The following is a 26080-nucleotide window of genomic DNA, read 5'->3' as shown; positions in this document are numbered from 1 at the left end:
AGGAAGTAGCTGTAGTTTCTCTTCTACATTAGATAAACCAAACATGGAAGCTCTCCAATATTTTACACGACAAAGACACATATGTTCCACTACTAATTGAGATATTTAAAATCACTGTACTTGATTAACATTAAAGAAAGAAATAAAACAAAAAAACCAGTAGGCAGATTGGTGTAGAAAATTATGCTGAAAAATGTTGTGCCTAATGGTGAGAACTTGACAGAACTACATGTCACCAAATACTCAATTATTTTGTTCTGAATAATTTAAAGGTATTCATCATATGTATTCAATACTTCGCTATTTTCAGATATCAACAAATTGAAAGCAAATAGCAGTATTCTTAAGATGAAGTGACATTTTTATACATATTTTATCTGCTTTATCCTTAGTATGTTCTGAATTCTATACAACTAGAATCAAAACAAGGGGTTAAAGTTTGTGTCGAGATTCTGTAGTTACCTTGATTAGAGAAACAAATCACTACATACGTGTTTTCAACTTGTAGTTATAACCTGCAATGTAATTGTAACACAACAGATTATTTTATTTGGGTTTTCTTTGCGGAAATAATCACTAGGAGTATAAACAGCCTTTTGCAATAGTTAGCTTGACAGAAAAATAAGATTATAATAATAAAAAACTAATTCTCTTCAATTTCCTTCCCAGATGACTGGGCTCATAAGTTTCCCAGAATTTTTCTTCTCTGGAGTCCATCAATGCTATCTTCATTGGTCAGGTGCAATCATTATTAGATCTCAATCATTCTTTGTGTATGTGCAAGCATGACTGTACTGCCATTTCAGCACAGTACATCTATTCTTAACTTGTACTTGTGACCTAAAGATAGGTTCCCTTGCGTCTCTGCTAGAGCTCTGCAGGCGATCGTTATCATATTGTTAACCAATCCTCTTTACATAAAAGATCATGATTGGATTTATCTGCCCTAACATAGACATCTGTAATTTAAAAGCCTACATATAAGCTGGTTGTTTAAAGTTGGTTTCATAGTCAACAGAGAGAAACAGGCATTGTTAAGATGTGACTCATCCTATGGCAGATGTCTCCAAAGTATACACACAGCTGAACTACTCTCATGGATTCCCTCTCTAAACAATGGTAACATTGCAGCCATGATGGTGTACATGTACAGGCTACAAAAGCTTGATAGAAGCAATCCACCTCTTGTTGAGCCAGCTGGCGCAATTGACAAAGTAGAGCAGATTTTGGACACACAAACTCTTCCTCAGATCTGAGAGAGAAACTGAAAACTTTGATGTGAAATACAAACTGAAAACTAAAATCCGTTTTTCTACAGGATCTCAAAAGCCATGGATATAGAAGAGGAAGTATCTTCTGACACATTATTACCTTCTCCCCTCCTTTCCCACTACTTTCTCCTTCTTCCAGAATTGGAAATGTCTGCATCTCTCTCCTCCCCAAACAATTACAACCTCACTTCCATACTAACATTCCCTGTATCCCAGATGAATCAACTACTTTTCTTCTCAGATGCTTTAATTGATGTAGGAGTTAAGTGTTGTCAGCTTAGTCAGTTGTCATGTGTTTACATGTAGCCGTCTAGATATGAGCAAGGTGTCTAAGCTCCCACCACAGAGGAAATCAAGTCAATATAGTCAGGAGAACGTAGAGACACTCATCTCAAATTAAGCCACCTACAGCCACTCAGCTGAATATTGACTATTGCCCACATGCAGATACCTCACATTAGTTTTGGGTGGGATTCAGCATATCTGTTAACTCAAAAATCAGAACTGAAATTAAAACCAAGCACTCAACACTGTGTGAACTTTCTGTCTTAACCTCAAGCCTTTAAAGTACATGCTCTAAATTACAGATTCTCTGCAGTTTTCCAACGTCTGAAGTATAAAAAGTGCAACTTTTCATACAACCTGAGAAAAGTAAATCACAGTGTAGAACAAAAACAATGCAGAAGGCTGTTGCATTTGGCTTAGTGAAATCTGTGAAGTAAACAGAGTTTTAGAAACTTCAGCATTTATAAGGTTAAGACAATTTCAGTTTCCTAAGGTTTGAACTGAAAGCTACACAAATTCAAGGCAGCTCACAGAAGACTTGGGGTATTCCAAATTTTGAACTTCATGCAATGTAGGTCACCTTGCAAACGAACAAATGACACTAGATAAGAAGAAAGAGTCTACAACACTAAAAATCACAGAAAGGGCCTGAAAAATACCTTTCCCCAATTAAATATAGCCCTAGCACACATGGCTAGCAGAAACCCTGGCATGTGATCTGTATGATGACAACAATATACTATTGAGTGGAAGGAACTGCATGTCCCAGTGGGCATATATCATCTGCTGGTACCAACCTGAGCTTACTTCTTGAAGCAGGTATGCTGTAGCTATGATTGAGCCTTGACATGCCCCTCAAATTTCAATCTTGCAAGAGTATAGCAATGAGAAATGTAAGCTGAGTACCTGAGAGATTTTAAAGGCGGGGGGGGGCGGGAAAGGGAGAGAAAATAGGTTGATATGTATGCGTCTAATGAAACATTCAAGTGGATACCATTTTCTAAGGTGTTTTGACTGTTTTAAAGAAAAAAATAGTAGCAAAAGTGTTCCTGGCCTTCACTAAACTGAGTGATATACATCATATGGAAGCACTTCTGTAAACAACTGTTGAAAGAATTTTGGGCTTAAAGTCAAATGGAAATAGGTTGTATGACTTTCATGATACATCTGCATCTCTAATATGAGGTTTCCTAATTTTATGACATTAAAAAAACCCCTATCATAAGAAACAAATCTAGACTCTATGTACCAAGTATGGTATATTCCTGGCAAAACAAATCACAAGAAACTAAATTAGTCTCATAAATTGTAAGAAGACTAACATTACAGATTACTGATTACATCAGATTTGTGAATTTGTTTACATTCCACTTCTTAAATTCTCCCTTTTTTGTAAATAAGCATCATGTATTTAAACAGCATGTTTTACACAACATACCAGCAACTGAAATTACCAGGCCCATACTGACATACCAAAAGAACGATAATTGAGAGGTACTCCAGTTTCACCTAGAAAATAAAGCAGCTGCCTTTAAGAGTGTATTCCTATGTTGATTCAAAATTAGAGATCTAGGAAGATATACCTTACGGCAAAGACAGACACAGTACACCTTTTGTATTCCAATAAAACACATGCTGCAATCTCCGTAACTCAGAAAAATCCAGTGTCAAACTACAAATTGTCTAAAATTCCCTACCACCAGGCACAGTACATCAATGCCTACCTGCATACGTGGACTCATACACACACGTAAACACATACGCATACACAAACACATTTCTGCAATGATGGCGTTGTTCAAAACCACTGAAAACAAGAACTCGAGGTGATACAATTCCCAGTTGCTCTGCATCCTGCCTGGAATTCACAGGGAAGTCTAACAGCATTAGCAAGGATGAACACAGAAATCAATCTCCAGTGCCACATCTGGTACCTGGAAAGTCAGATCCCCTTTAGTCTAAGAGTGTTCATTACATATTAAAACATAAATTGTGAGGATTTAAACAAACCTAAACAGGGAACATGCAGAAGAGAAAGTGGAAACTGACAACAATTCACAAATTGTGCCGGCACCATCCACTTCAATACTTCACATAAGCAGAAGTGCAACAAAAGCTAAACTGCAAAACAGCATCATAGATAGTCATGTAAGTGTCTAAGTGATCTTTCAAGCTAAAAATACAGACAGTGAAGTGTCTAACAGGCAATGAGCTAGTGACTAAATATCACACCTAACTGACTTGGTGTTCATGCATTTACTCAGCCTTTTTGTAAAAATACATGAAAATTCGATTCAACAAAGATATAATATGTTAGAAAATGTCACTAGCAGTAAGAATCACAAAAATACATATGTTGTCGGAATGACTTAACATTGATTTGACAACCTACGTATTTCTGCAATTGTACATATACATACGTTATCAAGTATCTACACCTATAGTGCTAAAAGGTGCCTTTATCATGTTTCATATCCCTCTTCAGATTATTTAATATACTGTGAAACTTTACTCCTTTATCAAGTTTTCTCAAAAGATGACAAATTATAATTTCTAACAGAGGAGAAAAAGAGACTTCTTATTCACAGAAGTGTGACAGATATGCTGTGCAAAAAATGGCTGAAATTCATAACATGAACTTTCCAAATCGTAGTACTTATTACAAAATGGTAAGAAAGCAGCTCTCTGCTTGCTGCAGAAAAAAATGAGACTGAAAACACATCATCATTGATGATAACTTAACTCATGCTGACTGAAGCAATATGAAAACTTCAAATGATTTTTTTAACCCTTCCTGGGACACAGAGAAAGCTCAGTTTATTCTTATGGACTTATACCTATGTAAAACATACTGTCAACCTGCAATTAAAAGTAATTTATGAAAAAGAATCCTAAGAAAGTTGCATTATACAGCTGAATAAAACTGTACATTAAAAGGGAATTAAAATAAGAACTGCATAATATATTATGAAAAAAAATATTTGAGCTGTTATTTATAAGTCTGCATAACTAAGTATACATACAGGTCCTGACACCAGGAAAGAGAGAGTTAAAATGCCTTTCCTTTTCTTTCCTTTCCTTTCCTTCCCTTCCCTCTCTAATGAACACCTGTTCAAAAGGAAGGGCTATTAAAAGAGTCAGAAGAGTAACAGGAAGGGTAGTGCGTTTGGAGGAAGTCACAGATCCTTAGGCGGGCACAGAGGCTTGGGCTGATGTCCAGGAAGAGAAATTCTGGTTTCTTAGTTGCACTGTTTTCATTGGTATTTATGGTCAGACAAAACTGCTAAGCAGACTTCACTATTTACTGCTCCATTACTCCTGTTAGTTATCCTGCAAACTCACAGAGTATTTTGGAACAGTCAAGGCAAATGGTAAGAGACCAAACTACTGCGTTATAGCAACAATATGTGAAGTGTCTACAGGCATTTCACTCTGAGCTCACTGAAAATTCAAATTAGTAGGTTCTAAATCACAAGGGCACAATTTAAGTTCTTCTTAAGATTGCATCAACTTAATAATAAAGTTCTTTGGAAGAGATGGCACTTTCACTGTTTGAAAAGCAGACAGTATTTTGGGCCAACAAATCAGAGTCTGAGTTCCTAATTTCTAAGTTTGTAAAATTTTAAAAGAAGCTTATCAGTATCTAACAATCTGGAAGATTTAGTACAATCTGTTTTAGCACTAAGAACAGAGCTGGAAAGGAAATAGACAGACCACACTGACTTTTTTTGACTGGTGTGAAGAAAGTGATTTTGCATCCTTACTGCCGTTACCATAGTGAGAAATGGCTATACTACAGATGTCCTGGGAGAACAGCAAAACATGAAAAGTCCTCACAGCAAAGTTGTTAAAAGCTGCTTTTTGGAATAAAAGCTTGAGGCTCGCTGAAAACTGAAAAAACCTAAACAATAGGGTAAACATTTCTACCATTTCCTAATAGTCTCATTTATAGTTGTGGGTCTAAAGCTACATCCATGGCAGTAAAACTAATTTTAGGGGGTCAGAGAAGAGTGGCACCCTGCAAATATTAACCAGGTCTTTTGTTGTCTGTCAGTTTATCACCAGCCAGCCAGCGCTTTACACTTTTGGAAGTTAAAGGTGAAAACTTTCTACTTACCGTCACAAATAAAAACATTACTCAGTAATTTGTGTTCTTTTTGAGTCCAAAAATACTGCACTGATTGTATACATAACAGACTGTTTTAAGCAACACATGATTTTTTCAAACAATGAGACTTACCAATCCACTTAAGGCTAAAATCCAGATGTAGGAACCAGAGGTTAAAAGCTAGAAGACAAGAGCAGTGATTTAAAATTTTAATTTTACAAAGCTGTTGTTGTTTGAACTACTATGTTGCAGTATTATGTAGCCTATGTACTTATCATGACAATGGGAGAAGTCAGACATTTATCTCTCTGAAAATTCAGTTTAACATTAAAAAAAGACGTATTCCAGAAGTAGCAGAAGTGGAAAAAACACAGGGATCCAACAATTGTTCTCCTTCTACAAAACAATACATTTTATTTTCATATAGCATACTAAGTATAACAGGATGTCAGTTGTAGGCTGCACAGAAAAACAAGTCTGAAAGATAGACTGAAGCAAAGGAAATGACTCAGCAGCAACAGGAGAAGAGTTCCAAACGGGGTGGGCAGGGCAAGTGAAGCTCTCAGACGTGCAGTCATGAAGATACTAAGCGTAAGCATCAAAATTAAGGAAATAAAGTTTTCACAGAGTGGCATATTTGTCGACAAGAAATCACAGAAATAGGTTGGAGTGGATTTTTAAAAAAATCCTGATAAGCCAACAGGGCAGCCCATCGTTTCTAGTAAAGTATGTGATTAATCGCCTGGAGAAGGTTATTACCAACTGGAAAAACGGGCTGAAAATTAGACTGATACTGGTTACTAAAAAGTTCTGCATGATGCCGACTGACTCATGAGAACACCTTCCCTCTAGACTTCTGACTACGGAAAGAGTGACTTGAGATAAGGGCAGAGTTTACAAATGAGGAGAAGGGAAATTATTTTGCCCTCAGCCTCTGCGTGACGGCAGCAACCATTCTGTACGCAGCAGGGAAAGATCCAGCAAAGATACAGTGATTAGTAACAGCAGTGATCTGTATCAGAGGTGGTGTGTGTGTGAAAGCAAAAGGCAAAGGACACAATGGAAAAGAGCTCAGACAATATCATGGCTTTCCCAAAGACCAGAGTAATAGTCGTATTGATGGATTCAGAAGAGAGGAAACAAGATTTCTGTAAGATCAAGAAAATAAGGTGCTGGAGTGGAAACTGAAGGAATCCAAACGCTGAACAGCAAAATGGATGAATGAAATGCTCATGTGGAGCACCAGTCAATATTCTGAAACTGACCATTCGTTGTAAAATACTCTCTACCACACTTCACATAACTATGATGCTTTCCGTTGCTAGTGCTAGAGCTATTTTTGCATCCCTGGAATATATAAAAATGAGTACAATTTCTCATAAGTTTGCACGTCTCCTGTTTCATAATTCAGGTTGTGACATGAGTGTCCATTCATTTCTAGGCTGCTGGGTTTTTTTTGTTGGTTTTTGAACAACTTCTGCCATTCTGTACCAAGTACCTATATTTTTCCACTCATATTTAACATAATACTACACGATATTGCTGTGCTCTACATTACACTATTTTAAATTACCTGTCACATGGTAATGCTTGACAGACGAATTAATATTAATTTATGTAAAAGTGGAATTCAGCCAAAACCTTGGTCATTTACCGACAGTCTTACCATAGAAAAATACTGTATTCGGTAGCTTTGTTTAAGCTTTAACAGAGAAGGGGAAAATAAATCAAACCAAAAATATAAACAGATTAGAAAGGTGAAAGATACATGTGCCTTAGCATCAGGTTCTGTTTTCATCTATTTTCATCTAGTTCATTTCATTCACAAAAAAAAAAAAAAAAAAAAGAAAAAGAAAAAGAATTGTCTATTATATTTTCCTGTGCAAAACAATCAAGAAAGAAAACAATGGAAGAAGAATTCACTTGCCCACCACTTCAGCATATAGAAATGCATACTAGCAACACATGTTTTTCAATATTTTAATTGATGGGACAGTCACTAGCTAAACTTATGTGGAATCATATGCGTGGAAGCATCAAAATTCATAGACAAACATACACAAATACTAACTACTACATTAGTAATTCATTAAAAGATGAAAAAGCAAGTACATACCATACCTGTAAACCCAATATATAGACCAGTGTCTTGTTTGTGATAGAAAAGTGGCCTAATACTTGTGTCACCTGCACTCTTGGAATGGAGGAATAAAACGGTACAAACAGAGCAAACACAGGACCCAAGCTGCAAAAAGAAAGATAGAGATGATTAATGAGAATGACAGTAGCAACAGCAGTGTAAAACAATCAAAAGTAATTAATCCTAAGTGCATATCAATCAAAATGCAATACCACTTTGCAAGAAAAGGTCTTTTTTGGGAAGCAATGATTAGGTAACTTGTGGCGTTCAGGAGAAGAGATTCATTAGCAAATAACAAACCGCTAGTCTTTGGCAAATATCCTTGCAAAGAAGAAACAGGTGACAAAAAGTATCTTATTTCCAGAAGTTTAGGACTGGAGGCAGCAGAGAAGGCAACATATTTAGTCTAATAGCAGACTGTTTCTATAAAGCAGTAGTATCCCGGTTCAGAACAAAACTTCTTTGATCCAAGCAGACAAATGGTAAGGATTATATACATCCCAAAAGGTCATAGAAACCACTTCACTTATGAAGTTAAGCTTTATATTCACCCAGGTTTAAGGTGTTAGAGGACTCCCGATAGACTGCAGTATCTAAGATGGGAATATTGACAATTTGATTTCACTTCCCTTTGCCATTGAATTCCATGGCCCTACAAATAACTAACTTTCTTTAGGGTCCTCACCTTAATCACAGCACAAGATGTTTATTAAGTTTCTAAACCCTCACTGGAAGCAGTTTCATAGAATTTAAAACTCAAGCACCTTTTACAATGACCAGATAACTTGTGAACATAACTGGTACATTTCATATGCCCAGATACAAAACCTGTGTTCCTCACGATAAAACATCCAGAAAACTAAACCATACATTAAAATCAAGAGGAGAGGCCACAGCAGAGCCAATGCCAAAGGCAGGGATATGGGAGATTCTAGAAGAAAAATATTTCCAAGGACGGAGAAGGGGGGAAAACAGTACGTCAGGCAGACACGACCCGCTCCACTGGCTGAGCTGTGGTGGCAGTGACCTCCAGGCAGCAAGCTGCAGGCAGCAGGCAGCGGGAGGCTATCTGCAAAGTGCCTGTCACCCCCAGCTGAATCCTCGCCTGTAGTTCTGTGCTGCCTTGTGTCCGGACAGGCACAAGTGGTATGCTGCACCAGGTAATTTTTCACTGCTCGTCAGCTTATCAAAAGTTTCAAGGGTTGCAGTTTCCACAGGCCTTTACATGAAAGGGATCTTATGATACTCTGCGGGAATTCTGCAAAGAGCACAAACCAGGACCTAAATAACTTGAAGTGTTCAGTCAAAAATACATTTCCCTTATGGAGGAGCTACTGATAGGAGTAATACTATGTGAAATGATGGTCTGAATATTAAAACTTACATTTCCTGAATAACTGCCAAATGCAACACCCACAGCCATAAAAAAAACCCTTCAAATATTATTTTTACTCATTTAATGGGCTGTGACTTAAGAGCATTTTGTTTGTTATAGCTGAAGTTCAGCGTGCTGAAGCTTCCTCTCTGAGAACTTAAATACAGTTTAATTACAGAAACATTTTTAGCATAATCCATTTAATGCACAGTCAGATGCACTTGAATGTATAGAGAATGCTAACTCAGGAACTACTGAAAAATGTTCAATTTTGCATACAATCCTTACATAAACAAAAACTACCTGTATAAACACACACAAGACATTCTTAAAAAAATCAAATTATTTAAGTTGTAGGAGTTGATAGGCACAACTACAAGAGTGCTACATACAAAAATAATTCTTCATCAGAAGTGCTTCTATTATAGACAATATTCACTGAAGTAAGTCAGGTTTTATAAATGAAAGAGACAAGAAAAACAAAGAAAAAAGATCTTTTCCCCTCTTAGAAAAGTAATTTTAAATTATTTCTTTCTACTCTTACCAAATGACCTGAGTGAGTACCAAAATTGTGGCACGCTTCTCAGGTTTTGTTCCTCCTGTGATAAACAGTGATGCAGACACAGAAATTTCACATGCAAAAGTGCACTCAATCGTAAGATGGGAAAGTACAAAAAGGAATTTCCCATGACTGCAAGTGCGTTTTAAAAAGAGATTAGAGAATTTTGAAAGGTTCCTTAAATGTTAATATTCACCATGAATGTCAACAGAGACCATAGAAAGCACCACCCCAGTCCAGGGTAGTGATCCATGTAATTCAAAGTCCAGCGTCTGACACTGCTTGGTACCTGACAATCTAGGGGAGCTGGAGGAAACCTAAAAATGGACTTTCCTCCTAAACCAGTAAGTTTTTAGGCACCACAGATGTACGCCTCAAAAGACATCAGTTTTTGGTTTTTAGACAGAGTTCACATCTAGTATAAATAGGTATTACACAAATATCCATTCAGATATCTTTTTTTAAAATGTCAAAACTAGTGCCCTTCAAAGTATTTTGTGAAACTCATTTGTACAGGTGACTCCACTGTGTGAAAATTTATTCCGATTAATTTTAAACTTTCGCCCTCAACTTTCATTATATAAATCTGTACTTTTACTTTGAAAATGTCAATTAATCTTTTCTGTTGCCTTCAGAATTTTCTAAACATTACTCATGCCTTATTTTGAAATATCTATATGGAGATGCTGCTTAACTACAGCAGGTCTCTCAGAGAAGTTATCTATGTAACAACACTAGAATATGACTGACACATTAAGGGACAACAAAAGGACATGAAAAAAGCAAGGTACTCGATGACTTTTTTGCCTCAGTTTTCACTGGTTAGTTTTGCCTTCAGGCCTCCCTGAGCCTCCTGCGGGACTGAAGCAACACCTGCTGTAAAGGAAGACAGCCAGGAAGCTCTTGAGCCCAGCTGGCCATACGGGAGTCAGCAGGACCAGATGGGATGCACCTCAGGGCGCTAAGGGAGATGGCCAATATTACTATCACTGAAACATCATGGTGATCAGGGCAGGTTCCTGAAGACCGGAAAAATGCCAGTGTCACACCCATCTTCAAGGAGGGCAAGAAGAGGATTCAGGTAGCTACAAGCCTCACCTCTGTCCCTGGGAAAGTTATAAAGCAAATCTCCTAGAAGCCATTGCCAGCCACATGACGGACAAGGCAATTGCTAACAGCCCCTATGGATTTACCAAGGGTGACCCTGGCGCTGTGGACAAGGAAGAAGGTGGCAGTGGATGTTGTACACTCTGACTTTAGGATGGTCTTTGACTCGGTCTCCTCTTGTGTCCGTGAAGAAAAACTGGGAAGATGTGGACTGGATAAGCAGACTTGAGGGAAACCACCTGACCTGCCAGACTCAAAGGGTTCTGACCAGCAGTACAAAGTCCAAGCAGCAGCCAGTTACTTGCAGCTTCCCTCGAGGATCCACACTAGGGCCAACACTATTTATTGTCTTTATTAATGACCTGGATGATGGGACAGAGTGCACTCTCTGCAAGTCGGTGAATGACATCAAATTGGAGGGAGAAGTCAATACTTTGGAGAGCAGGGCCGCATCCAGATACTCCTTGATGGGCTGGAGAAACAGGCTGACAGGAACCTTACGGAGTTCAACAAAAGCAACTGCAGAGTCTTCCACCTGGGTTGGAATAACCCTGTGCAATGGTACAGACTGGCTAGAAAACAGATTTGCAGACAAGGAGCTGGAGAACCCTTTGAATGTTAATCAGCAGTTCACCCTTGCAGGAAAGACCAATCGCATACACGGCTGCATTATCAAGAGCATAGTCACCAGGCCAACAGGAGTGATTGTTCAGCACTTCTGAGCCTGAACCTGAATCATTGTGTCCACTTTTGGGCTCCTTGCTTCAAGAAAGGCATTGATATACTGGAGCAAGTCCAGCTGGGGGTAATGATGGTCCAGTATTGTACCACATTGCCCAGAGCTAGAATCTCCATCCTCAGAGATACAGCCTGGACACACAGCCCTAAGTAACTTCTTGTTGTTGGACATGCTTTGAACCCAGGGTTGAACTAGGTGGCTGCCAGAGGTCCTGTCAAACCTAAGCTACTCTATTATTCTGTGAATAATCAAAGCCTTGTTCCTGAAGCTCATAATCACTGGAGGGATTTCTGTTCCTGTATTTCACTACACAGGTACAGACATCCATATATGTACTGTAAATAAAAGGACTGGTTCTTAACTCTTTTAATTATGTTATTTAATTGTTTGGTAACATATAGTCAGATTCAACACCTACAAGTGGAAAAAATACTCTTATTGAAGGACTACTTCAATCCTCTCTTTTCCTTCACTTCTCTCTTTTCCACTTACTTTTGCTTTTCCCTTCATCCCTTTTAATCTCCTTTCCTCTACTATCTCTCCTTTTCCAGAGACCTTCATCCTAGCCCTGTGTTCATTATATTACGAGAATATCAGGAAGATCCTTTCAAGTGCCATGATTACCTTCTACTAGAAACTTGAGATGTCTGTATGCAAAGAAGGGCCATAGACACAAATACGTGCTGACTTTAAACTGAGTTTATGCCCACTTCATGTTTAGGAAGTTAATTTCAGTCATGTGGTTTAGAAAATAAAATTTTCAAACAAACCAGAACTCTAAAACCTCGAAGATTCAATTCTAGAGTTTGAACACTCTATATGGACACCATGTCCATCCCAAAGGTGTACTGTAATAGCAGGCTCTGCAACAGTTATATCCTCATTTTGAACAGCATGTTAAATTTCAACATTTGCAGTGAAAAAGAAACACAGCAGAGCAGATGGGAACATTCTACATCGTATGAAGTGATGAGATTGGCTTTGCACAGAGAGAAAAACAATTTGAAGAAACAATAATCTTGAAAAAAAAAACAGAGATGTAGAAACTGCTGGCAGAGAAGAAAGAATCAGGGGCAAGTAATTCTCATAAGAGAAACATGCTACTTATTGTTTAAAAGGGTAAATATTAAATGCAGATTAAAATAAAACATTTTAAGATTAGTAAATACATGCACAAAATACAGAAAAAATGGTTCTCAAATGTATGAACAAATGTGTAGAAAGCTAGATGTTACCTCTGCAAAAATATCTGCTGTTGTCAGAAATAACCTGTTATTTTATTCAGAATGACTCACTACACTTACTAACTGTGGTGCTGTTTTTTTCTTCATTTAAGTTCTTAAAAACATTAACCTGACAAATTCACAAGCACATTTTTTTGGGGGACTAAAAATATCAGTTACAAAAGCAGCTGCAGATAATACAGAGCATGTAAACACTATTCTTGTAATTCAAGTTACTAACTTACTTCAGTGCTTTGTGTTCCTGCAGGCTGAGACTGCCTGACAGGCTACAGTCCAGACACTGCCATATTACATCTAAGGTGCAAACCTTTATTCTGAAAATGTTAAACATTCTTAATAAGATTCCTTAAAATGAGGTAACTCCCTGGAATGTGACCACCCTTGATGGTTGGGATCCTCTGCATGATGGATGGAGCCCAGGACTCAAAGGAATCATCTATTGCACCCAACCCTTTTGCTACACGTGAGCAGGACACCCCAGTGCCTGAGGCCTCTCAATACCAGAAAAAGCATTACGGTACGTTACCCAATACTCATGTATCTAACTGCCAATATTTCACAGGAATGCAGGAAGAAGGCAGAAGAAAAAGCCCAAGACAAACGTTGAAGTTGGGCATCTTGAGGGGAAAAGAGAGGCTCCTCCTGTTCATGGATATTTCAGCAGAATCACTGCAACTTTGGGTTCATTAAAATATGAGACCGACCAACCAACCAATCAAACACTTTACAGTCCCCTCATGAAGACAGAAGTCAGACACCTACCTCTCCTAAAAAAAGCTTTAGTTTTTAATGCCAAGACTACCCAACAATTTATTCTGTAAACTGCTCAGCTCCATTGTAAACCAGTTTCAGGTTCCTTTCCCTCCCTTCCCATTGGCGAGCTAATCCAGACCTTTCCTCTTCTGCTGGCTAGAATCTTTCTTCCAATTTCAGTTTTAATTTAGTCATCATTAATAAGATGCTAACATATGTAATCATTATTCTTTAGTTTTTTCTAAAAAGTTAATTCTATCTCCCCTCAACCTTTGTCGTGCAAAGCTGACTTATGGTACCTGACCATTTCTATTCTACCAGCCTGCTGCAATATACAACATAAAATTTCTTCAGTTAGGCATTCACAATATACTGCCCTCAGGCAAGCAATTACTGCAGACCATCAAAGAATTATTCAGCTTATAGCACTATGAAGATAATTTCTTTTTTTTTAAATCAAGGCCCCTGTCCTTTATTTAATATATGATTAGCATGCTGCCATTCATGTGAAGGTCAAAGTATGGAGATACAGATGAAACCGATGGAGCTGTATAGGAATGGCTGGCCAAATCCTATGCCACAAATGAGTACAGTATCACAGGGACAACTATTTATCCTTAACTGGTAAGTTATTAATGTCAGCTAGGTGTTACAGAGTTAGTTACCCATGCTTACCCACCGACAGTTGCTACTCTGCATCAGATGTCTACAGCAAGGAATTGATGGTGACAGCTTACCAGGTAGCTTTGCTTTCATGACTGATCATATTAACCAAACCAGAGTTTGAGTTCAGCAAGAAAGGAGCTTGCACCTTTCTAAAAGGCAAGGGCTCCCAGTGAATCCCATACTCAGCTAAATCTGGCACAGACACTGGAGCTAGGCGGAAGACATATGAAGGCATGAGGAAACGTTGAAGGGATTTAGATGTCAGAGTATTTTGTTGAGGAGGTAGTGTTCAACAGCTGTATTAAAGTTTTTAGTGTCCCAAGTTCATCTAAGCTTCGGTGCTTAATTTCTTCTTCTTCATCTAGATTAACCTAACATTTTATTTGGCCTCTGAAGAGTTACCATGACTCACTGGTGAGTCATCATTTACTGTTCCTCTTAACTCAGGTCACTTGAGAAATCATGTTTGTCTACAAAAAAAGACAGGCTTCAGCTACAGGTTAGTTCTAGACAGCTGACCTGTCTCCCAGAAAACAAAAGGAGTTAGTTTTGGAAGGGAAGGCAGTTTTTCAGTTAAGAAACAGGCTGGCTGGATTCATTTTCTGGTTGATCCATAAACACCCTATGTAATTCAGAAGTAATTTCTTACCTTGGGTAGTAGCTGTCTAGATATGGAATTGTAAAGCTAAATCCAGTACCATTTGTAAACTGCTCAAATAGACTAGGGACTAAGTAAGCAGACAGAAAACAAATCATCATAGGCATCATAACATACTGGTAAAAATATTAACTGCTCTGCTTTGATATCACCATCTCTGAAAGTAACAAATTAGTATATTAAGTTACATGTTACTCTCCTTGCATGCCAAAACCAAAACAGTAAGCTTTTGAACACAAATGGTAAAACCAAACATAAATCACACTTTTTGATACACGCCATTTCTTAGTTTAAATGTTCAAATCCTGGAACAGTCAAACAGATATTGGAGAAACAGCAGCTATATAAGAACAGAAACCAAATAGCTAGAAGATTAAATAGTGAGTGAAAGAATGCAACTTGTATCATTTAGCTCAAGCAATTAACATCACATCGTGCTAGGCTGGATTGGTAGCTAATACATCAGTGTGACTCACAGGGTACAATCTAGTAATGTATTTTAATCAAAGGAAGGCAATATTTTATCAGATTGTAGCAGGAAACACCCATTGGACCTGCCAAAAATAGCATCATCATGCCTACTTGCTGGTTCTTTAAAATCAGGCCACTGAATGAGGCCACTTTAAAGATAAATAGTCCTTTGCAGTCATGAACGAACAGTGTGAGTTTTGGGGAAAATCCCAGGTAACTCTCAACCACAGCCTCTAACAGCAAACGACAGGATTTTCCATCTATCTCTGATCTCCAAAACCCTCTTAACAAACACACCATTTAACTCTTAGATCAACGTTCTTTACCCAGAAACAAGGTTATTCCAGGTAACAAGGGGCTACCTCACAATTTGACATCCCATTCCTTTCCTATTCCCTAGCCACCCATTCTTATCAGTATCATTTTTGGGGAATCAGATTTGTGTTTTAAAAGCTTTTTATCTTTAATGTATTTACCTTACATGTGTATTATTATTATTATTATTATTATTATTATTATTATTATTATCATCCTCCTTGCTCAAAATGCAATAAACAGTTTACAAAGGCACACATCCTCATTAATCTCTCAAACCACCAGAGTTCTTCAACTCCCTCATATATTTTCGAAGGGTATTTCTGTAAAGCCTCATCATTATGATACTAAAACAGTGCTGGGAATGTACACAGGCTGTTGAGATGTCTGTTTTTACACAGCATCTCAGCGTGCCTCAATTCTGAGGTTTTCTTGTGCTGTGTCAGATCTGATCAGTAAGAAGCAGTTTTAAAGCATGTACTGATCATACAGCTCTTTGCTACCAACTAAATTTAAGTTATTTTTAAATGCAAATGGCATATAAACAAAGTTTTTCACTCAGGGATTTTAGCTGGTTAACAATTAGTCAAGTAAATCTCTGGGTAAAGTCCCTTCTACGACAGTCAGTAATGCGTAACTTCAGGGGGAGGCAGGAGGGTTGTTTCTAATTACTCTCTTTGAACAGACTAATTGTAAAAGGATTAAAAATAGATGCTTTCACATCCCATAAAACAGTAGGCAGCAAATCAGGACCAGCATACAAACAAGGTTTTTTTTTAAGCACTTGAAAAAACCTACCCCTCCCACAAGAGAGACTCACGTAATCACTCTTGAAAACAATGTGCAAGGGTAAACTTTCACAGTCAAGCCGTCCTGTTAATGCCCTTAACTGCTCAGAGGATCCAAGAAGCTACAGATATGTAAGTACAGAAAAGAATTAACTTTTTAAAATCTTTTTTTTCACTGAACAACAGCAAACAATTCCAGAAAGATTATTTCTTTTTTGCATTATACTGAATATTTTTATGTGGTAGGAAGGATAAATGATCTTTGGATGGGAGAGACAAGGCTCATGGAAGAAATTCTGTGATATTTTATGTTGACATATTAATATGCTGCCAGCTAATTTTTATTTAAAGGATCTGTTGACCCACAGCATCAACAGGTTATTTCAAGTCCTTTCTTGCAATACAGCCTTTTGAAAATCACAGGCAAACATTTGATACTGCATTAGCTTAGACGATTTTTTTTAGCAATAGTAATTTAAATTACACTAATGCAGAAATAACTACTCTACAAGTAGTAAGGGAAGCATTGCAGTTCTTAGGTCGTTCATTGAACCTTGCAGAATACTTTAATAGTAGCAAACAGCCTTAAAACAAATCTGTACTATGTTCACGAATGCATAGCTTGCTCTATCACATGCGCTTCTGGTCTATGAAACAGCCTTTATTATCAGCTCAAGAACTCCTCAGTCACTCTTCTCATGTCTAAATATTGCAACAGAATATTTTAAGAATGCAAAGTTTTATGACCTAATTCCTCTTTTACCTTCTGACATGCATTTCTTTCAAAGTTTTTACAACAAATTCTTTTTCTGAATCACAATCACCAAACATCCTTCTCCTTATTACTGATGTTCATGCCACAAAGCTAAAGAAGTATTACAAGTGATATGATTTTCATACATTTTCCCAATTAAAAAGGATCCATTTGTCCTATTATACTGGCAAAACAAGATAGACTGTTCAACAGACAATAACTCAACTATCATTTATCTTGAAAAATAGAGACGGCATGCATGCCTTTGAGCACAGAATACAAGAGGTCTAACATGCTCACGGATCCTCCTGAAGAGACGAGGGAACCGAAAACTTACCTGGCAATTAGTCTTTAAGAGCTCAAATCTCATTCCTTTCTGTTTGAAAGATTAAGGAGTATGCATACATGTAATGTATAATAAATTTGAGCTACAGTTCTGAAGTTGTAACCTCTAAAATTAAAGACTGTACCTGTACAGATTCCATATCACCCAGGAAAAAACAAAAATCACATAAAGGTGTGCATGTTTTCTAGTACTAAAATACAAATTGTTATTTGACCCCTTTTTTCTTCTGCTTGCAGGAATGTAATTGCCAGTGGCTCAGGGTTTTTTTTGTTTATTTGCTGTATTTTAGGCTCTCTCCTTTTTACATTTAGTATACTTAGCCAAGTAAACTAAAGGAACGTTAATCATCTCAGCGTCAACACGGCTCTTCACATTAACATGCATCTTTGGCAGAGATGATTTACGTTAGATAGTCCTCACACTTTTCATAGGACGGATCGCATTTGGAAAGAGAGATCCAACAGGTAAGAGTGAGACACGTACGCTTCAAATGACTTCCACTTTTTCTTTAATTAGTTATGCAGCATTTCAACTCAACTTCTTTATTTCTGTTTCTCTTACTGTAGCTTCTATTATTTTTGAGCGCCAAATATAACTGTCATACAACTTTGCAAAATCTATAGTACTAGATAAAAGCAGGACCATAAAGATCCCACAACGTGTGCATCTGCAAACTGTTAAGCACTTAAAGAATATTATAATTCTTCATAGCCATCATTAAGACAATTTCATTCACGAAAAGCATACTTGGGATTCTCTGACAAGTGGCTTACAAATTAGTACTCCACGAAATTTGGGTCTATACCAAGAAATAACAAAAGTATTAGCCTGGAAACTATCTCATCAAAATTAGCTATGGGTTGCGACCTGAGGATTCAGTCTTCAGGTCATTAGGCCTACTCATTGTCATTTAGGACACAAAAAGGTGAATTAACATAATGCACTGGGAAGCGTATGAGTGTTAAAATATTAGAAAGAAACAGGAAGCTTTAGGACATGCCTGTCTCTTCCTCAGCTTTTATTAAACCATGTGTAGTTCCCAAGCTGCCAATACATACACCTAGATATATGTACTGTAGGTGTATGTTCTTTCTATATTAACTATGCAACTTGGCATGCGCACTTCTTAACATACATAACTTCGTTGAATCAAGACTTTTTCTCAAACAGAGAAAACACTCTACAATGAAGATCACTTGTACGGTAAATTAGAAATTCAAACAGTAAATATGACTGGTCAACAGAAAACAATTAGAGATTAAGGAGAAAATTAAACCTACATAACCACAGCACTGCATATTTCCCCTCTTCTACTGTTTTTAAACTCTGTTAGACTTACACAGCTTACACCTATAGAGGTCTGTAAGCTCAGTAAATCCTCAGGTCAGGCATTGTTGGGAAAGAGAAGTCTCTTTCCCAACCATTCCTTTTAGATCATTTACACTCTTTATGCATACGTAAACAATATTATTCTGCAATACTGTTTGTTAAAGAAATACTGTCCATCTCAAAGTGACTAAACCATACTATGTATAGAGCCAGGAGAGATCTTTCTAATGATCTGCTCTGCCTTTCCAAGAATTTAATTGGTATCCCTCTTAAATTAGCTACTAGACAGATGGACCAGGGATTCATCTCCAAAGAATGACAATTATGAAGAGACACAGACAAATCACACATTAGATTACAATACACAAACTCTTTTCATGTTCCCTGTTCTGCTGAAAAGACAGATGGTGTTCCTTCAGCAAAAGCAGGAGATGAGAACAAGAAGAAAACTCATTTAGCATAGAGAGAGGACTTTGTATCGCTGCTTGCACATAATCCAAACCCATGTAATCTAAGGTTGCAACACTGCAATTGCTGGCTCATAGCTTAAGTCTATGCTTGTTAATAGCTAAATGTATGTAACATTACGATACTACATATAAAGCTCATCATACATGAACATCTCTATGAACCAGGGCTTTGGATTACATAGGACTTCCAGACTGGAGCCACCATTCTGTTCATCAAACACCTTTTGCAGTGGCCACTCTACTCTGAGCTGGGCTCTTGCGTACTGCAGTATAAATGTAGAACTAATTATGCCAAACGTTTTCACAGAAAACCAATCTCCTAGAACAATTTACCTTCCTTCTTTGATGAGATTACAAAATTGGCTTAGAAAGGCACCTGCACAGATTTCAGACATGCTAGATATTGTAAGTGGCTTGATTTGGTACTGTGATTTTTTCCCCTAAGTGGATACTATTGCTATCAAACATCAAGAAAGCACACAGAATAGACTAAACGCTGGCTAGCTAACAAATCTCATAAAGTAATTGGCTAAAGAAAAACTTTTTTTCCATTGGTGGTCAGAAAGCAAACGCAATGCTAGGACTTGAAAATGGCAAGTGAGAGAACAGTAAAGAACAAACTGCACTGTTTACAAGCCTAGGCATAATATTAAAATTAATTTTAAACTCTCCCAGGCGTAAGGTCCTCCCAGGTAGAAGCAGAGGGCAATGACCATGCCCCCAGACTGGAGATATCCTAGGACACAGTGAATCTGAGGAGCACTCCAGGATCACAGTGTACTAACTTCACAAGCTCCCAGTGCTCACACAATGCTCTACACAACTCTCTCTCAGATACCTAATCAACTGAGCAGAAAAAGCAGGGACATAGTGGTGAGTATGCTTCCAGGTACACTGATACCAAGAGGCATCTGGAACCCCATCTCCTGTGTGGGACTAAGCTGGGGTTAGAACAGATGTCATAGGACTTGTGGCGAGACATTTGAGAAGTCCACCCTGAATTGCCAAAACCATGAGATTGTATAAAGGGGAAAAGCTCAACAAAAACAGCAACTGCAAATTAATTTTAGAGAAATTTAAGTAAGAGACAGCCCCATTTTTTAATAGGGAGGGTGACTGACCGAAAACTACAGTACAAATGGCTATTTCGCTTTCTCTTCAGTTCTCCAAATTAAGACCAAACAGCATTTTGGAAAATATGCTTTAAATGAAGAATTAGTGGAATCCATACACAAATAACTAAAATAGTAACATAATTTGGATTATACACCAGGTCACACTGAATGAGTAAGTGGTCTGTGTCACTAAGTATCGTATGTCTGCAGACTCAGAAAATGTGAAAAGCTGAACAACTTTCTTTACAATACCGATATAAAGACAGGAATTTTAAATACTTTATGCCTTAAAATTTTGCATGGACCTCTATGCCAAAAAATTGTGGCAATGTCTTCTAAAATTATTAAATTGGTAAGGCAAATTAATGTTATCTTTTTTCAAGTATATACTTCAAAATAGTATCATTAATAAACTCAGAAAGCCACTGGGGAGGGGTATTCAATCCAACAACCTAGGAGAGCAAACGTTTTGGTAGTGATTCCAGGGGGTAGCTTCAACGGTGCATCTGGATTCAGGACAGTAAATGGCCATGTTCTCATAAGGTACTCAGGCAGACAGCTCAGTAAAATCAATAAGAATCAAGCCCAGCTAGTCTGAGGTTTGCAGCAGTAAGGAGGTAACATTCTCCATTTTTACTCCAAGAATGCAAAACACACAACAAGTACGCAAAATGGGCCTGCTGTTGTTTTTTCAGATCCATTCTGTGGAGGATGTCATATGCTCTGTATGTATAATAAGCTGATTACTAAGGATTGCTGCCAAGAAAGAAACAGCAACCTGACACAAGGACTAGGATTCAAAAAAACCGTCTTGTTTTACTTAATAGTCTAGACACCTTTTAGGAAGAAAGTATTTTTTTAAATGCAGCCCTGTTCAAGATTGACAAGAAAAGGTGAAATACCTGCTGAGGTGAATGGAGTTCATCCAACAACAAGAGCTCAGATGTACAAAGAAATCACCATAGCTCAGGTGATGTGCATTAAGTTGTCAGATGGTAGCAACTTTATCAGCCGTCTGGGCCCCAAACCAGCTACAGTATCTCAGGTTTGGTGGGTTTTTTTAGATGAAATATAGTCAGGTAATATAGCGCCTAGACACCATGGTGACTGCTCAAAAATAGCCATACATACCTACATATAGAGACAACACTAATACTTATCTAGTATCTAGATCTATACTCATACGTCTACTATAAAATGTATTATAAAATGTGCTCCCTCCATTAACAGTCAAAATATTTTGGGGATAACAGAGTATCAAAAAGAACACTTTCCCCACCCAGGGCTGACATCCTCTGTGAAGGAGCACGGCTTAGCTGATGTGCACGCTGCCCTGGAAGGCCCATGAGCTGTGGTCCATCAGCTTTCTTATCTGTTCGTGGCCAGTTTTTCCTGCCATGGAACTGCTCCCCATGTATATCCGTGCTAGCACTGTGGAGAGACATAAACTGTCTCTCAGCTAGGACTCCTTCTCAATATAGCCATGGTTTTATGTGAGGGTGAACATCGTATTTTGAGCAACAACAAGTTCTAAATTAATTTATTACATTAAAGATCCAACTTCATAGCACAAAATTAGGTAACATGAATTTTATGAAATTCTACTCTTGATATAAAAAAAAAGGTATTTAACTGAAATTACAGAATTTTTCCTAAACCATAGTTAAACATGTTTGTGTAATAGATATTCCACATTTTACAAATATTTATAGAAAGACAAATGAATGGACATGACAATTATGCACATTATTTATGAACCAAAACTACTACAACTTTACAGTGAAAATAAAATTATGAAGTTAATATGCTGTAGGTAGTTACTGCAATAGATCTGTTTATCATAAATCTTATTCTTCCTTACATATGTTCAAGAAATTATTTTACCTAAATTTCAAGGAAGAGATGAGTAGAAGATAGATGTCATGCTGGGAGTGTGAACAAGTAATCAGAAGCATTTAAGTAAGGGAAACAAAACAAAACAACTCACTGACTCTTATCCAGGTGCCTACACAAACCCACACCATTTTCTGCAAAAAGCAATCTGTTACACTTTTGTAAAACAAGAGCTATCCTACACGTTTCTATAAGAGGAAAGATGGAACAGTAGAAAAGTATACCAGAACTATCCTCAGGATAATAACTACTGTATTAATCAATCATCTAACACACTAACACCAAGATACTGTGAACGATGCGGAATTAACTAATATAAAATTACAGACATTCTTAAATCTGCACTACAGCTGAAGTTCCTATTTGCCAGTTTAATTCCCTTATTCAAACCACAAAACTCCCATTTTGGATTTGACTTCCAACCCTGAATGCAGTATTCCCACCTCTTGACACATGGTAGATACCTGTGCAGGTATCTAAGAATCATAACATTGTACATCTATCAGTCAGAAATCACTCACCTGTCTTTCCTACTGCCTGTGCAACACAGCAAACATAGACTTAATATACTATCTGGATGCTAAATTTCTTCCTTAAACATATGTAAAATAACTCATTTATGTATTTTAATACACATCATCCACTATCCGCAGGTTTACTCTTTACAGGGGACCCGATGCACCCCTGCAGGTACATTAACTGTGAACAACCTGAAATAAGTAGGACAATCTCCTCAAAACATGAAAGAAGATACTAACCTTTCAATGCTTTCACAGGTTAATAAAAGGATAATGAATACTTTCTAAAATGTGCAGCTTAAAATCCTTAAAACTGAGAGGTGTTTTCCAGAAAGCGTTCTTTAAGGTACAACAGGCTACAGTGATTTGTAAATACCGTGTGGTGAAAAGCGGATCCTCAGAAACAACCTAGACATTTTAATTAAAGGTACCAGATGGACTTAAAACTCAGGTTACAACCGCTTTTATCTCCAGATAGTATTCTGCATTAAAACAGAAGCAATCTTATTTTGCAGAACAGCTGCTCGAGGAGTAACTTTCAATGCCCCATCCTTTCTGACATTTATGCTTACACTATGCAACTGTCAGGTAACAACACACCTGAGAAATATTTTGCACTGGAAGCAGTATCAACAGGATGGGGTCCTTTCCGTTTCTGAAATTCTGCTGGATCATATTTTATATTTTTAAGTCCTCCAAATCACTGACACTTTGCAGCTCTTCCATGCTACTTCTGACTGTGCAGGTTAAACAATTTCGAAAATCTACTAAACTGACAACGTGTGAAATATTTCAGCTGGATTATCTCTCTTTTACAGCACCATTGAGGAGTGAGTAAAGTAGTAGTCTTAAGAATTTATGTGTGTAACAATATTTGAATTAGATTCCAAAAGCCAATTCTTAAAACTAGTATTAAACAAGCTGAATTATTATAACGCCAACATGGTAAGAATGCTGAAAAAAATTGTTTTCTTGAAACATGTTAAAGCATCACAATGTGAATTGTTAGAAACAAAAACTCCCTAAAACTTAACTGTAACATATGTAAAACATTTTGTCTGCTCGTCTGACCCTTGGGGACTTCATGTGATCCTTTATCATGTGGTTTCTTCAGACTCCTTTTTCCCCTGAGATTGCTTTTAAACAGCCTCCCATCTCCTGACCATCTACAAACTTCACTTTCCAAACACATTACATCCCTGGTTTATTATTTTGCCCCCTGGCTGATTTTTTTCAGGTGAGAAGGAATTGGGATCAAAACAGAAAAGCCAAAAAGAGCCATCTTTTTGTTTGTTTGTTTTTGGAAGGAGGCTTGAAAAGTATTTCACCATAATGAAGTTTCATTTCAGTTTTTTACAATCTTGCTTTTTGCAACAGAGGTTGGCCGTTGTTATGCAGAAGAAGTTTATCTACATTTATTACAAAATGTTCCCTTTTGGTTTTTTTTCATGTTAGGTCTACTGAGCTTCCTGTGACAACAGTGGTTACAGAAATGGACACTTTCACAGCTTCTCAGACCAACAGTTCCACCTGTGACTTATATGAGCACAAAGATACAGCACGGATACTACTATCTGTCTTCTACAGCTCCATCTTAATTCTTGGGGTGCTTGGAAACACCATTGCCCTCACTGTCATTTTTAAAAACAGAAAGAAGATCAACTCTACTACCCTCTATTCAACAAATCTCGTCTTCTCTGATCTCCTGTTCTGTATTGCCCTGCCTACAAGGATAGCCTACTACGCCCTGGGATTTCACTGGCCATTTGGAGAAGCATTATGTCGAATAACCGCTCTCTTGTTCTATATCAACACCTACGCAGGTGTAAACTTCATGACATGTTTGAGCATTGACAGGTTTTTCGCTGTGGTCCACCCCTTCCGATACAAGATCAGAAGGATTAAATATGCCAAGGGCATTTGTGTTTTTATCTGGTTTCTTGTATTTAGTCAAACTTTCCCATTACTTATACAACCCATGTCACAGGAAGAAAAAGAAAGGACTACATGTATGGAATATCCAAACTTTGAAAAAATAGCACATCTACCATTTATACTTCTTGCTGCCTGTTTAGTAGGGTACCTTATTCCCCTGGGGATTATACTATTTTGTTACTCTCAAATTAGCTGCAAACTTTTTCAAACGGCTAAGGAAAACCCACTGACTGAAAAATCAGGGATAAACAAAAAAGCCATCAATACAATCATATTTGTAATTATAGTATTCATCATCTGCTTTACCCCTTACCATGTTGCAATCATACAACACATGATTAAGAAGCTTCAGAACGAACCCTCATGCACTGAAAAGAAAATTTTCCAGAAGTCACTCCATTACACTGTGTTTCTGATGAATTTTAACTGCTGCCTAGATCCTTTCATCTATTTCTTTGCATGCAAAGGATACAAAAGAACTGTAATGAAAATATTGAGACGACAAGTGAGTGTATCAATTTCAAGCGCTGTCAGATCACATCACGAAGAAAGCTCACGCGACATGGGAGAAACGCAAATGATGGTACTTGCAAAATCTTCCAATGGAAAGCTACCTGAAAAATAAAGTCGGTAGTACACTGCAGTGGAGCAAGCTTAAAAATTCAGGGTCCACAGTAAAAAACTCTTAGTGCTCCCCTGCTTCTCAGGATGTCAGGAAATCAAGGAGTGATATCGAACTGAAAAAGAATTGTCACAGGACAGCAGGAAAACTCAGCATTGTAATTTCCTAGCTGTATCATTTTGACTGATCTCATTATTTTTTCCAGGAAATATGAACCACTGTGAATGTTCAAATTCCATTCTACACATACGTGTGCCTGGAAGTTATTAACGCAAACACAGACTCGATTCACAGTTTGGGTGTCTGAGAAAGGATTAAACAAAAATAGCTTACAATTCAGACTGACTACAACCAGAATACCTGAAAATTGCAAGACCGCTCACTGAGCTCCAATTAAGCAATGGTTTTGTCAGCCAAGTCACGCAAGCAAAGGAGTCAAACTTTGAGATAAAATGGACAATTTCTGTGCACGTTTGACTATCACAAGTGCTTTAGAGGTGAAACTGCATTTTATATTATTTGGAGCACGAATGTCTTATTGGACAATTCACATAGATAACATGGTCAAATGTAATAGATGAAAAGTTAATGAACTGTTCGGTTCTCCCCAACACTGAAC

At 37.5% G+C, this 26080-nt stretch overlaps 2 protein-coding genes across 2 annotated transcripts in view; one reads left to right on the top strand and one right to left on the bottom strand.

Moving 5' to 3' along the window:
• UBAC2 (UBA domain containing 2) overlaps nt 1-26080 on the bottom strand; it is a 98440-nt gene that overhangs the window by 23596 nt on the left and 48764 nt on the right. Inside the window, exons 5-6 of the mRNA XM_059820572.1 lie at nt 7786-7909; nt 5797-5844 (exon numbers count right to left, since the gene is read on the bottom strand). Coding sequence (XP_059676555.1) covers nt 5797-5844; nt 7786-7909 — 172 coding nt within the window. The remainder of the gene's footprint in view (nt 1-5796; nt 5845-7785; nt 7910-26080) is intronic.
• Nucleotides 16571-25557, top strand: GPR183 (G protein-coupled receptor 183). Its single transcript, XM_009817829.2, has 2 exons — nt 16571-16611; nt 24360-25557. Exons 1-2 carry the CDS (start codon nt 16571-16573, stop codon nt 25462-25464), a joined length of 1146 nt encoding a protein of 381 aa, XP_009816131.1. The 3' UTR covers nt 25465-25557.

This window comes from Gavia stellata, chromosome 1 (genome assembly GCF_030936135.1).
Source record: "Gavia stellata isolate bGavSte3 chromosome 1, bGavSte3.hap2, whole genome shotgun sequence".
In the NCBI taxonomy this organism is placed as follows: domain Eukaryota; kingdom Metazoa; phylum Chordata; class Aves; order Gaviiformes; family Gaviidae; genus Gavia; species Gavia stellata.
Note: the sequence above shows the minus strand (reverse complement) of the source record. Positions and strands in the feature narration are given on the sequence as shown.

Excerpts from the sequence above, each read along its gene's own strand:
- GPR183 (XM_009817829.2), top strand. The coding sequence starts at position 16,571 with ATGCCCTTAACTGCTCAGAGGATCCAAGAAGCTACAGATAT. Across the intron at positions 16,612-24,359 it reads ATCCAAGAAGCTACAGATAT|GTCTACTGAGCTTCCTGTGA; the intron begins GTAAGTACAGAA and ends TTTTCATGTTAG.